Genomic DNA, 12,903 nt, shown 5'->3' on the forward strand with positions numbered 1-12,903 from the left:
CCAAATGGTATTATCTATATTTTATATCCTTCCAACCGCCAACATCAGCGCGCATGCACATGCACGCATGCACATTGCACATACTAGAGTAGAGTAGAGCAAGCTCGGAACTCTGCATGCATAGGGCATCGTATCAGCCGGTGTAGGGATGTTTAGTATCGATCCTCTCTAACCTTCCCCCGATTCCGCAAAACATCATACTCAATCCATCTAACAGTCGGCACAGCACCCTCAGGAAGCAATCGTCCGGGATTCATGACATGGCATCCCTCATAGGTCATACAGAAAGGACTAGCCTCGGCATCAGCCAGGATCAGAGCTGTCGGCAGTGGGTACAGTTGAATGGCTGAGGCGTGGTCCCAAAGAACCGGTCTCATGGTCAGTGGGAATGGGGCAATTGTGCCTTGGTCAAGGACTGTTTTGACTAATCGCCGCGCCATTTTTGCGGCGGGGGACGAGGTGTCGGGTTTGTTTCCGCCATTTGCGGGTGCGGATTCGGGCTCGGTGGAGACTGTGTCGTTTTCTAGGGCTTCGTGCATGGTAGTGTCGGGCTCGGGTTCGTCTTCGTCTGTCTTGGTGTTTATCGCGGTTCGTCGGAGGCGGCTGGAGATATCGTCTCGGAAGATGGCAATGTCGTGGACGGGTCCGAACCATGATAGACGAGCTGGGTTTGAGGTCCAGAGGGCCTCGCCTGGTGGTGCGGGGCTTAAGTTCTGCTGAGATCGATCTAGCTCTGCATTGGCGGTTGTGAAGGCGCGTTTGATTCGAGATGTGAATAGTTCTGGGATTGGATGGCGTGGTATTGTTGATGCTGCGCCTCCCGAGAAGGCAGCGGCCCAGGGGTCATTGTCGCCGGGGACGAAGACGAATGTTGAGTGTTGGAGTAAAGCAGGGAAGTCGGACAACACGACGGCGAGGGAATCGAAGTATTCCTTATATTCGATGCTCCCGGCTCGTCCACCTCCATTAATGACGGCTGTTTGCACAAAGTTGCCGATCAGGACGAAAGATTGGGGACGTTCATGGAGGGCTAGGTCATTGTAGGAACTGAAGACTTTGCGTAGGGCATCGAGAGTTCTCATGTTGTCGAGATTGACCTCGCTCATCACAGCGACTTTCAATCTCGGCGGTGCTGCCGAGGTCTCCATTTGAGATTCCTGTTCCCGCTCGCCCTGGAGGCATTTTTCTTGAATTCTCCTCATACGAGCACCCTGGGCACGCTCGCTGCCGATTCCGAGAAAGTCAACCCAGCCGAATCCGCCGCTTGAACTGAGCTCTCCGCTACCTTGGCGGTTCCCGGTTCCAAGGGAAATATCCCTTCTCTCGCATGGAGGGCCGCAGATAGATACTCCGACAAAATGGCCGCCGATGGAACCGCCCACGCCGGTATTGCCGCCCAGGACAGATCCCTTGATCATTTCTTCTTCTTCGTAGATACCATCAACTAGCACGATCATGCCCGGTGCGAACCAAGCTCCGTCTTCCGGGATCATTCTTGCATGGCTCAGATCGAGAGACACGGTTCCGGTCAAGTCTACCATTGATAAATCACCGGTTGGTGATGTTGTCAAGAGTCCCAAGAGGAGATGGGATGTACCGCTTCGGCCGAGCAGGTTTGCAATCGGCGTTAATTTGTATGATTGTCCCGTTGCGAGATTCGAGGAAGATCGCTGCAGTGAAGGAACGCCTGCGATCCCCAACGAGCTTTGGAAAGACTCATTGCGGAGCAATCTTTGATAGACCAAGTTATACCTGTCTCTGAACAGGGCAGTTTTGTGTGACGGGGGTGGAAACAATGTCGGTTTTGACTTGAGGGTCTCGAAATACTTCTTGTCGACGTTGTAGGTTAGGCGGGGGAGGTCAAAGGCGTCGATCGCCTTTAACCAGTGCCGAGGGTGAATTGATAGCTGGGACTCATCTTCCTCATTATCGGCGGATCTCGAGGCAAATGAACCTCCTTGTGAATGATCGTTCAAGTCAATGCGTCCAACATCAGCACCCACACTCGAGATATTTCCAGCTCTATCTGCGGAGTTGTTTTGTTTGCCAGCGACGACTCGCCCACCACTCATACTTCCTTCGAGAGTTTGCAGGATCGCTTTGAGAGAGGCACCTTTCCCTTCTTCGACAATGACTCCTCCTCCGGCTCTTTTCCATATTTTCGCAACTTCGTCCAGGACTTTCTCGGCTAGGCCTTCTTCTCGCCAGCCGGAGCCACAGTTCTTTCCCACGAATGCTGCCAATGTCTGGAGTGCCGAGGAGGAAATGGTGAGGTTGTGCTTGCGAGTGAAGGTTCGGAAAGCGACAGGTCGGAGGGTGGAAGGAGGGAGTAGGATAGGTAGAATAGATGTCTTGGTAGGTGGCGCATTGGATTTATTCAATCGAAATGGACGTGCTGGTGTTCCAAATGCCGGCGAAGACGAGGGGATTGGATCTGTATTTCCCATCTTGAAGCGATCCGTATGCCGTGGGGTGGAGGTGGGATCCATCGTGACGAGAGGACGCGCTGTGGCGTGGAGGGGTGAGATATTGAATATTTGGAAAGTTCAGTCAATCAATCCAGTGGTTGATTTAAAGGCGAAAGCAAAAGGTGATCAAGTTGATCAACAAAGTCTGGAGAGTCGCCAAATCCAATCGGGGTTGGAAGTGGAAAAGGCGAGGAAGACGCGTGACGCGCTCGCGTGGAAAGTTGGGCCTTATCGATAAGCTTCACTCCAGGGTAAAACGTACCCTCACACTGACACTTCACTCGCTTCACTTCTTACACTCACCCACATCTACACCAGCATACCCCCTCTCCCTCTCTCTCCACACAATGACTACATCTCCACCCCCCGAGGCACCAACGCGCGCCCAACTGGACGATCTGATCGCCCGCGCCGCCGCCAAAGATGCCTCCAAAGATCACAACGCCGCATCAGAGCTTTACTCGCAAGCCACCGAGCTCCAGGCCGCGCTCAATGGCGAATTGTCACCCGAGAACGCCGATCTCCTCTACTCTTACGGTAAATCGCTATATAATGTCGCCGTCAGTAACAGTGACGTGCTCGGTTCCAAGGCAGCTGGCGAGCCTGCTCAAGGCCAATCGAAGAGCGCGAATACTTCCTCGGCCAAACCAGCACCCAAGGGCGAGGGATTGATCAAAGACGCGATATCAAAGTCCAAGCCCAGCGCCAATACAGCGGATGAGAAAACAAAGTCCGAGCCGGCGCAATCGAAACCGCTTTTCCAGTTCTCTGGTGATGATAATTTTGTCGACTCGGATGAGGAGGAGGAAGATGGAGAACAAGGAGAAGAGGAGGAGGAAGATGATGATGATTTCGCCAATGCCTTTGAAGTCCTAGACCTGGCGCGCATCCTTTATCTCAAGAAACTGGAAGAAGCAGAGGAAAACGATACTAGCAAAGGCAAAGGCAAAGCCACCTCCACCGACTTGCCAGAAGACCTAAAACACATCAAGGAACGCCTCGCGGATACATATGACCTCCAAGCGGAAATTTCTTTGGAAGCCGAGCGATTCTCTGATGCGGTGACTGATCTACGCACTGCACTTGAACTCCGCAATGCCCTGGTCCCCTTCGAGGATCCCTCCGTCGCGGAATGCCATTACAAATTGTCTCTTGCGCTCGAGTTTGCCTCTGCGCAACAACCAGGTGATGAAGAGGAAGAGCAGCAACCGAAGACAATTGATGAGGCTATGCGCAAAGAAGCCGCGACGCATATGGAGCGTGCTATTGAGAGCTGTAAGGTCCGTATGAGACGGGAAGAGCAGGAGCTGGAAGCAGCCACAGATATGGAAGAGGACAAGGTCACTGCGGCGAAGCGGAAGATTGCGAATGTCAAAGAAATTGTCGCTGATATGGAGCAAAGAGTGAGTCCCCTCCCGCCACCCTCGGGAATTATTCGTGATCCATTTTATACATTTATGTTAACAAATCCTGCAGCTGATTGACCTCCACCGATCTCCCGTTTCACTTGAGCAAGAAGACCAAGGGAACGAAGCCATGCTGAAGGGTATCCTTGGCCAAATCGTCGGCCAGTCCCCGACAGATCAGAAAGCAAAGCTGGACGCTGTAAGCAAGGGTGCAACAGATCTTTCCTCTCTGGTTCGTCGGAAACCTGCTGCTGCCCAACCCTCCCAACAGGGATCGAAGCGTCCGGCTGTCGATGATGCTGAGACGGAAGAAGACTCCAAGCGCGCGCGGGTGGATGACGCATAAGCTTGAAGCTTTCATGCTCTATTGTCTTATGGTGGTTTTTGGTTTTCTCGGGCGTTCTAGGATCAAGTTATATTTACTTTTTTACCCATTTTCATTATTGTTTTTATCATCAAGCTCATAAAAGAGTCATTTCAGCTTATGGATCTTCACGAATCAAAAGCCTCCAGTAGGGTTTCAGTCTTTCCAAAATGTGCAACTGTAGTATATGGTATCTGATTAATTGCATATTAATTATTGAATGGAAATAGGGCATGAACATCGCTATCAGAGTCCGAGTCGACAGGGCATGGGGGGGTATCATATTGTGAAAGGGAAATAAAAGAAATGCCAAAGGAAAGAAAGCCGCAAATTCGTAATCGATCATCACTCGAGCCCTCCTTGAGAGCTCCTTTGCACACCCTCACGAAATTCCAAACATCGTAGGTTTCCGCCCAACCTTACGACTTCGGCGACGACTAGCCAAACCAGAACTCCATATACCAGCGAACAGGTCCTCACATTCATCTTCATCCTGGCTATCAAATTCGACCTCTGCCTTCGCGCACACATCACCCCGGTGGTCCTCCCGCTCTCCCCTTCGCAGATCGGCGTCGACTTGAACTTGATGATCATCTGGCTCTGGCGGCGGGGACTCCCAGCAAGAAGTAGCCATAGTCTTCTTAGTCTCAAGAATGAACTTTCCCACTTTATACCGCTGAGACTCCTCCTCAGCAGCAACGTATTTCCAGCCTAGCACACTGCCGCAAAATGCACAGCAGACATCGCTGACTGTGTGTGCGCCTGTGACTAGTTGGCGAGGAACGGGTTGTTGTAAGAGTGTATTGGGTAGCGATGCTGTTGCAGATGATGATGCACTGACTGATACGGCCGGCGCCGCGCTGCTGGATACCTCGCCTGATACGAGGTATGCGCGTCCGTGTCGACCTGTGAAGCCTTTGCTGATTATTTGGGAGGTCAGGCAGAGGTGTACGGCGCAGTCGGAGCAGCGGAGGTAGGAGGCGTGGCCGTTTAGGTATTTGTCGGTGTGGTTGGGGGGAGGAGCTTGAGCTTGGAGAGCTTGGGCTTAAGGGTGGGGGAGACTGGGGAGACTGGGGAGACTGGTTTCGGGGTTGAGAGGGGAGGAGAAAGCGTGGGAATAGGCTTTTTTTGTTCGTTTCTTTCGACATTGTATATTGTTGCGGGGTTGATGGAGAGAAGTTGAAAGTAGGGATGGACTGATGGTATGCGCCCGGTTGTCATACTTCCCTTGGCTGCCCCGGGATCTACTGATCGCTTATCTTATCGCCGAGCTTCTATAAAAGAGTCCCACTTTGGGTTGGGGTAAGGCAAGTTATAAGTGGGTAAGATCAATGATCGGCTACCTTATGTCTATAGGAAAAGTATATGAGAAATTGAGAAAAAGTTCATTGTGAGAACACAGGTTGAAAAATGATGATGCCATAGACTATCTCTGGGATACGGCAAACATAAAGAGAATAGGAAAGTGCTGATTATAGCCGATGTAATGGCCAAGGCCGTCGTCGCTGATCATCGAGGCTTTCAAGAACAATTTAAAAAAGAAAGAGAAGAAAATCGCATAAAAGAAAGAAATAAAATAAAATAAAGAACTCCAGAAGCTACAACGCATGAAAAACAAAGCGTCATAATCGCCAGCGCTTTGAATAAGCGAAAGACGCACCGGCGCGCGAGGGTCGAGCGAAAGCGAAAGCGAAAACACTCTTCATCGCTGCGCGAACGGCTATACTTCTGCCGCTAGGAAAAGCCACTTCGGGCTAAGGAATGGACCCGAATCGCCGGCCGTTGACCACGGCTCAAGGGTTGTCAGATTGAACCCACACCATCCTGAGACTGCGAACGAGTTCCATTTCATTTGTGTGCTGTGAACGTTTGACGCAGGCGACGATCTGTGAGCAGTCGAATGCTTCTACCCCTGCGAGTTCGAAGAGCGCGATTAATCTGGGGAGATTGATGTTAGTATAAGATCTAAGAACCGGCGGGGGATGTAGAACGATGACTCATGTGAGTCGAATTGCAGGGGTGCAAGAGTGCAGGAGTGTGGGAGATTCTTCTTTCTTACCCAGACTTAAGGCCGTGGCCCAGAGCGCCATCCTCGAAGAACACGAAGAAAGTTCGCTCGCCGTTCATATCTGCCACAAAGCCACGATAGATTGCGTCGCCAGCATAGTCCCAAACTTCCACCCACTTCTGGATTCGATCATGTCCGAACTTGTACTCTGGCTGAATGTTCTGAAACGCACCCATTCCCAGTGACTCCTGTTCCGCACCGATCCCCTCACCAAGGAAAGTCGCAGAAAGTGTGTCACAGAAGAGTCTCTCACACTCTTCCGGAATAGTATGCATCGCCTCCCCCTTGTACTCGGACCGGTAGTATCCGGGCCAGGAGCTGCGTTCCGCACTCGGGGCGGGACGCTCGGGGAGAGGGCTTCTCATGGAGGTTTTAGACCCTGAGGGGACCTCAGGGACACCACTGTGCTCCTGTTGCATGCAGGGTTAGTACGGCTGGCCATGGCGGAGGTGGGAGTGGAGTGGAGTGGAGTGGAATGGAGATAATAGGGACGTAGACGTACCGGCGCCCAGCGTAGTGCAGTAGTGGAAACCGTGAACCTTGGAAGTGGACGAGTCAACGGAATAGCAGCTGGCGAGAGCTGTGGATTCTTGGTCGAGAAATCGGGTCATTTGATTGTAGTGACTACTACTATGATTACTCATGTAATTCGCCATAGTTGATTTGGACTCGTGATCTTGGGAGAAAGTATTGTGAAGGTTGAGTTGGAGGTGGTGGATAAGGGTATGACTGATTAAAGACGGGGGGGGAAAGTTGAAGATGGGGGGGGATTTTCTCTGGGGGAACGGAACATCACCTGATCGAGTCCGTGCGGTCCAGTCAATTGGGTTGATATTGCCACTTGGGCAGCTCCTTACCAGGTTCTTTTATGATGCAGTATTGCATTGTCTTGGTTTTAAATTTTTCGGTTTATCTATTTTTGAGAAATTCTAGGGTCGGAGTTTGGTAATGTGACAAAGCGCGTACTTCCACAGTATACAAGTAGGTTTTATAGATGGTAGGTAAATGCAGAATACTACTACATAGTACAGTCGGTACTGATCAACATAAAGAGCAATTTGATTTTTTTGGTCTTCTCGGGAGCATCTGAAGTAACTAAGTTATGTTCGTAAAATGAATCATGCTTCATTGGGCAACTCTGTTAGAAATACATATGGTTTTTAGAAATGCATGGGAACTTCCGTACCGCTGATTGGTGGAGGCACGATAAGAATCAGATGAAGATGAAGATGAAGATATCAGGGGAAAGGTGAAAGGGGGTCAGAAATAGAATGAAAAAGAAAATGAAGAAAGAAAGAAAAATCACACCGCTCTAAAAGAAAGAAAAAAAAAGTAAATGAGAAATGGATGCCTGTACAGGGGTGCATCCAAACCAACGCCAAACCATTACCCGTACCCGAACTAGCATTTCTAGGCTCAGCTCACATCAGAGTTCTCGGTAATCACTCGGCCTCACCCTGCGATTTCTCGCCTGATGACGCTGAGGGTTCACCGGCTGTCGGAAATACGCCGAGTCCTCTTGGTGCGAGTAAGGACCACCGAACGAAGTCCGTTGCTGGTTAGAGAAATTGCCCATGTTTGGACCCGGGAATCCGCCATTTGGCATCGGAGGCATTTGGCCCATGGGAGGAAATCCCATGCCCATGGACGGATCGCCATTAAACATGTTGGGAAACCCGTTCGATTGATCGCCAAACATGCCGGGTTGAAGTTGGTTGAATGGCATATTGGGCATATTGGGCATATTCCATCCACCAGGACCCATATTGGGAAAGCCGTTGGCCATGGCCATGGGGTTCATGAAGCCCATCGCGTCATTACCGAAGCCGGAATCTGAAAATGGCGGCATCATGCCGGGTCCAGTGAATGGTAATTGCTGCCCGTTGAAGGGGGGAATTGCAGCTCCGGCTGGGTTATCCTTGGCATTGCCATCGGCACTGGCGTTGGATGCGTCGGGCGGGTTGTCACTGCGTGGTTTCTTCGCCGCAGTGTCGGAGTTCGCATTTGCATCTGCCGACTCTGGAGTGAGATCATTTTCAGCAGGCCTTTTCTTTGACTGTGTAGATGCGGATGCAGCGTCCGTCTCAATAAGGGGAGTAGATTGTTTTTCCTTTGCAGCGGTAGCAGTCTCCTTAGTTTCCGCCTCATTAACTAGCGCCTCTTCCTGACTAGCAGCAGCTTGCTTCTCCTTTTCTTTCTTAGCCTCGGCCTTCTCCGCTTCGTAAGTTTTGATTTTGGAAACGGCCTCTTCATCAGGAATAAGGTTATCAAGAAGGACACCCTCAGTAGAACATCCCGGGCAAACAAAGTCACTTTCAATCAAGGCATTTGAGATACAGTCATTGCAATAGGTCCTCTGACAACATGGTGTCTTTGTTGGCTCTATAAACATCCGCTTGTCAATCGGGCACTCCAGACCTTTAGCTTGCAAGGCCTTGCTCTCCTCCGCGGCAGCGGCCTCAGCAGCGGCCGCCGCTGATGCCTTGGCCTTTTCCTGGTAAAGTTCCCAGGCTGCCTTATCCGGCTTCGCGATGACGAAGTCTCCATCGGCATTCACCATGACTCCTGTGTTTCTTGAATCATCGGTAGATCCATCGGACGCCAGGGATTCGGGTTTGTCTACCAAAAGCTGGAGAGATCGCGGGATGCCGGTGGATCGCTTGACCCTGTATTTTCCGTCGTATTTGGGATCGTCGTTGGTCGGACACTCCTGGATCCAATGACCTATGATTATCAAAGAGATTAGTTTACGGTCGAGGATGAAAGGGTCATTGGATGTAGATGGACAAACCTTTCTCTCGGCAGCGATAGCACAAGTAGCCAGGTGGGGGAGGGTGATTGGGGACATTGACGGGTTTGCCGCGGCCACGGCCGAATGGAACAGGGGTTGCACTGGATCGAGGTGTTAGTGTTTTTGGGCTTGGACAGAATATGCAAACACAAACGCAGATACTTACTTGGCCATCTCTTGCTGTTGCTCCTTCCATTGACTGGCCTGCAGGTTCATGAGAGCATTGATCTTTTCTTCTTCCGTTTGCGCATTGTTCAGCTCCAAGACGTTATTGCTGACTGCACGAGCACCTCCAGGTGCAGCGCGAGTGGTGGACGGTTCGATTCGAGAGGCGTTGCGGGCATTGACAGGCATTTTCCCGGAGACATATCGAGCGGCGCCGCCTTTGCCGGGTCGAGCTGCAGGCAACCGGCGGGCAATGACCGAGGTTGATCGTGGAATGATTGTCGTATCATCGTCGTACCCTACTCTATGTTAGAATGCTGCTGGGAGGACAAGTCAAGTTCTCGGGGGATTGGGGATTCCCATCGGCCTACCTTCTCCGGTATCCTCGTTGTAGATAGATAGTTCGAAATCAGATCCGTCACCCAATCTACTTTGGCTGATAATCTCTCGCTTGAGTTCGAAAACAGAAATACCAGTACCGTCAAAGGTGACCCGGGAAGGCTCCTTTTGGGACTTGAATTTGAAATGAACAGACGATGACATTGTATTGAGCTGTGTGTGCGCAGCAAGTACTTTGGGCCTGGAGAAAGATGGAGACCGAAGATGAAAAGCGCGACACAATCACAGTAGTACAGACGAGAAAGCAAGTAAGATAGGAAAGCAGGGAAAGAAGATGGTCACCTGAAAGGTGGGGGAGAGAGGGGGGGGGAGCGAAGCACGAGCAAGATATTAAGAGCAGCACAGTAAGTTGATTCCTGGATAGTCGCTGGGACCTATCACTTGAGGGATCTCTTGAGGGGATGGTAGATTGTTGGGATATCTCTCTCTTGAATGATGGAAAGTGAGAGCTCAAACTGCATATGATTCAAGACAGATGGAAAATACAAATGCCGAAAGTGAAAAAGAAAGAAAGAAACCGTCGCTGACACTGAAACAGGACGCGGCGAGTGAACCAGTTCCTTTGTAACTCGCAGAACCACCTCCTTTACCCAAAGTGAGACCGGTTGTCCGCCCTCGCGGTCGGGAACACTGTCAAAAGAGAATCGAGATCGGTCCGAAACCAGGCCGAGGGATACTGCTTAGTACGATGTAAATTCGCCTGCCGGGTGAGAAGGAAAGGGGAATTGGATATGCGATGTCGAGTATGTTTGGAGGGGAGGGGGCGGTGGTGGTGAAGGGTTGAGGTTGAGGTTGGTCGGAGGAGAAGTGCCGCCGTCGCCACTTTGCGTGGTGAATGAGTCACGTGGATTGACCCACTCGGCGAGATTTTAGCTGCTTCCGGTGGTTTGTCATCATTCGAGACTGGATGCCTCGATTATATTCCATGCCACTGTAACTATCTTTGGATGGTTCTAATCTGTTCGGTCTATAATATCGTTGCAATTTCTGCTCAGAGTGCTACAGGTGTACATATATATCAGAGATATACTTATGGACATCGTACTAGTATTGATGGTCGCGTTACTCACCGCCTAGGGTGGCCACAGCATACATAGTACTACTAGTACCTATCATTCAAATTGATATATATTGGTTTATAAATCACGTTCCATTCATTCATAATATCTATAACGTTGAAAGATTCTACAAGCTCGCCATCACCTTGCCGATTTAAATCGTCGCCTCAAATTGACGCACGAGGAATCCTCCCTCCTGGAGGTGATCTTTGACTTGGCTGACGGTATATTCACCTCGGTGGAACTATAATTCAAAAAGTTAGCAATCTGTCAATTTCACTTCCTTGCAGATTGGGGCCTGGATTATATCTACTTACCATACCCGCACCCAACGCGGCATCGGTAGTCGTTTTGCTAAAGACCTCGGCAAAATGAGCCGGCAGACCTGCACCACTAGAGGCAATGACAGGGATCTTGATAGAGGCCTTGACATCATTAATCAATTCCAGATCAAAGCCGCTGTTACTGCCATCCTTATCGATGCAGTTCAGCAAGATTTCACCGGCGCCCATGGCCTCGACGGCCTGCACAAGTTCGCGCACATCCATGTCGCGAGTCTCTCGGCCGCCCTTGACGGTACATTGGTACCAGCAGTAGCTTTGACCTGCTGCGTTGGGGTACGCGGTTTTCAGAGTGTGGTGGTGGGTGTCTTCGGGTTTATCGACGTAGACTCGCTTGGGATCAATACTGACCACGACAGCTTGCTTTCCGTATGCGTTTGAGATAGATTCGATGGCAGTCAGGCCACTCAGTTTCTTGCCTGCTGCGTAATATTCTTCCGCGGCGAAGACGGCGTCCGAGCCGATGCTGACCTTGTCCGCGCCAGACTTGAAGTACATCGTGGCCACATCTAGCGCAGGAACGTGAGTGCCGTCAGTATCGACGGTGTCCTTGATACCGCCACCAATAGTCAAGGGAACGAAAACCGTTTCGGATGCCCGGCGCAGAATTTCAAGCATGGGCGTATCGACCAGCGGGCAGTTGCGGAATGAAGTAATGTTTAGGATCGTGACTTCGTCGGCGCCTTGTTCGTAGTACTTCTTGACCATATCGACAGGCTTTCCTAAGTTTCGGACCTGACCCCCGGCATCAACACCGCTCTTTTCACGCACATCGTATTGATCGCCCTTTGTGACGACCAGGTCGCCGTTGTCATTGGCCCGCACGTCAAGACAGGCGATAACTCGGCGAGTCAGGCCATCTTCCTTGCCGGCAGCTAATTCTTTTGAGAGGGGGGGTAACCTGGTCACCGTTCAAGAAAGCGCGAAGAGCCCGTAATCCTGCAACACCACTCTTCTCCGGGTGAAATTGTGTGCCAAAGATATTTCCGCGGCTGACTGCACCGATGAATTCCTCCTCGCCGTAGGTCGCTGTTGCGACAGACCAGCCGTCCTTCTCCAAGACACCTGGTGTGTAGGGGGCCGCGTAGGAGTGAACATAGTAGTATTTGCTATCCGGTCGTAAGCCGAAGAAGCTCTGTTCCTTCGATGATTCTCCCTGGTTCTTCGCAGAGTTCCATCCAATGTGCGGCACGCTTTTGGTCTTGTCGTCGAATTGTTTGATGTGGATGGGAATGACGCCCAGTCCCGGGACAGCAGTATCTTCGTCGGAACCTTGGAATAGAGCCTGAAGTCCAACACAGATACCCATAAATGGTTTACCGGAGTCGATGTGCTGTTTGATTGGGCCTAGGAAGCCGCCCTTTTCGAGTTGGGAGAGACAGTGGCCGAAGTGGCCGACACCGGGGAGGATCAATTTCTACCACCAGAAAGGTCAGCTGGGATTCAAGGCTAGGGAATGGATCACAAATTGTAGTATATCGTCACACTCACATCCGCATTCTTCACATCCTCGGGGGTCTTAACCCACTCCACTTCATATCCAACCTGGTTGATCGCGTTGACCAGGGAGCGGATGTTCCCCGCAACGTAGTCGAGAAGGTGAACAGTTGGCATGATGAAGGGACCGTTCAACCTGCTAGACCAAGTACTCCAAAAGATGTGCAGAAAAGTGAGCGGTTCCAATTGCGGTTCTTAGAAGAGGATTAAATGCGATGGAGCCCCTCCAAAATTCACCCGCTGACTCACACCCTTTTCTGCCGGGCAGAATGGCAGATGATGGTGGGGTGCGGTCGACAGCTCCACATTTACTCCAACTACCACACAGAGTAGTTACGGATGTTAT

The 12,903-nt window shown here is 50.9% G+C and overlaps 6 protein-coding genes across 6 annotated transcripts; 1 reads left to right on the plus strand and 5 right to left on the minus strand.

The window, feature by feature from the left end:
- Nucleotides 1–152: 152 nt before the first annotated feature.
- N7481_003448 (DNA polymerase epsilon noncatalytic subunit) lies at nt 153–2,489 on the minus strand (the record flags this gene model as incomplete). Its single annotated transcript, XM_057262667.1, has 1 exon — nt 153–2,489. The coding sequence occupies one exon, from the start codon at nt 2,487–2,489 to the stop codon at nt 153–155; it is 2,337 nt and encodes a 778-aa protein (XP_057124328.1).
- A 326-nt stretch (nt 2,490–2,815) lies between these two features.
- Nucleotides 2,816–4,220, plus strand: N7481_003449 (SHNi-TPR domain-containing protein; the record flags this gene model as incomplete). Its single annotated transcript, XM_057262668.1, has 2 exons — nt 2,816–3,871; nt 3,945–4,220. The coding sequence occupies 2 exons, from the start codon at nt 2,816–2,818 to the stop codon at nt 4,218–4,220; spliced, it is 1,332 nt and encodes a 443-aa protein (XP_057124329.1).
- A 400-nt stretch (nt 4,221–4,620) lies between these two features.
- Nucleotides 4,621–5,944, minus strand: N7481_003450 (yippee/mis18 family protein; the record flags this gene model as incomplete). The annotated part of the gene is made up of 2 exons (XM_057262669.1): nt 4,621–5,282; nt 5,899–5,944. 2 exons carry the CDS (start codon nt 5,942–5,944, stop codon nt 4,621–4,623), a joined length of 708 nt encoding a protein of 235 aa, XP_057124330.1.
- A 349-nt stretch (nt 5,945–6,293) lies between these two features.
- Nucleotides 6,294–6,725, minus strand: N7481_003451 (ornithine decarboxylase antizyme; the record flags this gene model as incomplete). The annotated part of the gene is made up of 1 exon (XM_057262670.1): nt 6,294–6,725. One exon carries the CDS (start codon nt 6,723–6,725, stop codon nt 6,294–6,296), a length of 432 nt encoding a protein of 143 aa, XP_057124331.1.
- A 1,007-nt stretch (nt 6,726–7,732) lies between these two features.
- Nucleotides 7,733–9,805, minus strand: N7481_003452 (cleavage polyadenylation factor subunit MPE1; the record flags this gene model as incomplete). The annotated part of the gene is made up of 4 exons (XM_057262671.1): nt 7,733–9,030; nt 9,098–9,198; nt 9,264–9,561; nt 9,634–9,805. 4 exons carry the CDS (start codon nt 9,803–9,805, stop codon nt 7,733–7,735), a joined length of 1,869 nt encoding a protein of 622 aa, XP_057124332.1.
- Nucleotides 9,806–10,873: 1,068 nt separating this feature from the next.
- N7481_003453 (imidazoleglycerol-phosphate synthase) lies at nt 10,874–12,674 on the minus strand (the record flags this gene model as incomplete). The annotated part of the gene is made up of 4 exons (XM_057262672.1): nt 10,874–10,963; nt 11,037–11,920; nt 11,970–12,477; nt 12,552–12,674. The coding sequence occupies 4 exons, from the start codon at nt 12,672–12,674 to the stop codon at nt 10,874–10,876; spliced, it is 1,605 nt and encodes a 534-aa protein (XP_057124333.1).
- Between the last annotated feature and the right edge of the window lie 229 nt (nt 12,675–12,903).

Source organism: Penicillium waksmanii (assembly GCF_028829765.1).
Source record: "Penicillium waksmanii strain IBT 27052 chromosome Unknown utg000004l:1.0-5674109.0:1.0-5678898.0, whole genome shotgun sequence".
In the NCBI taxonomy this organism is placed as follows: domain Eukaryota; kingdom Fungi; phylum Ascomycota; class Eurotiomycetes; order Eurotiales; family Aspergillaceae; genus Penicillium; species Penicillium waksmanii.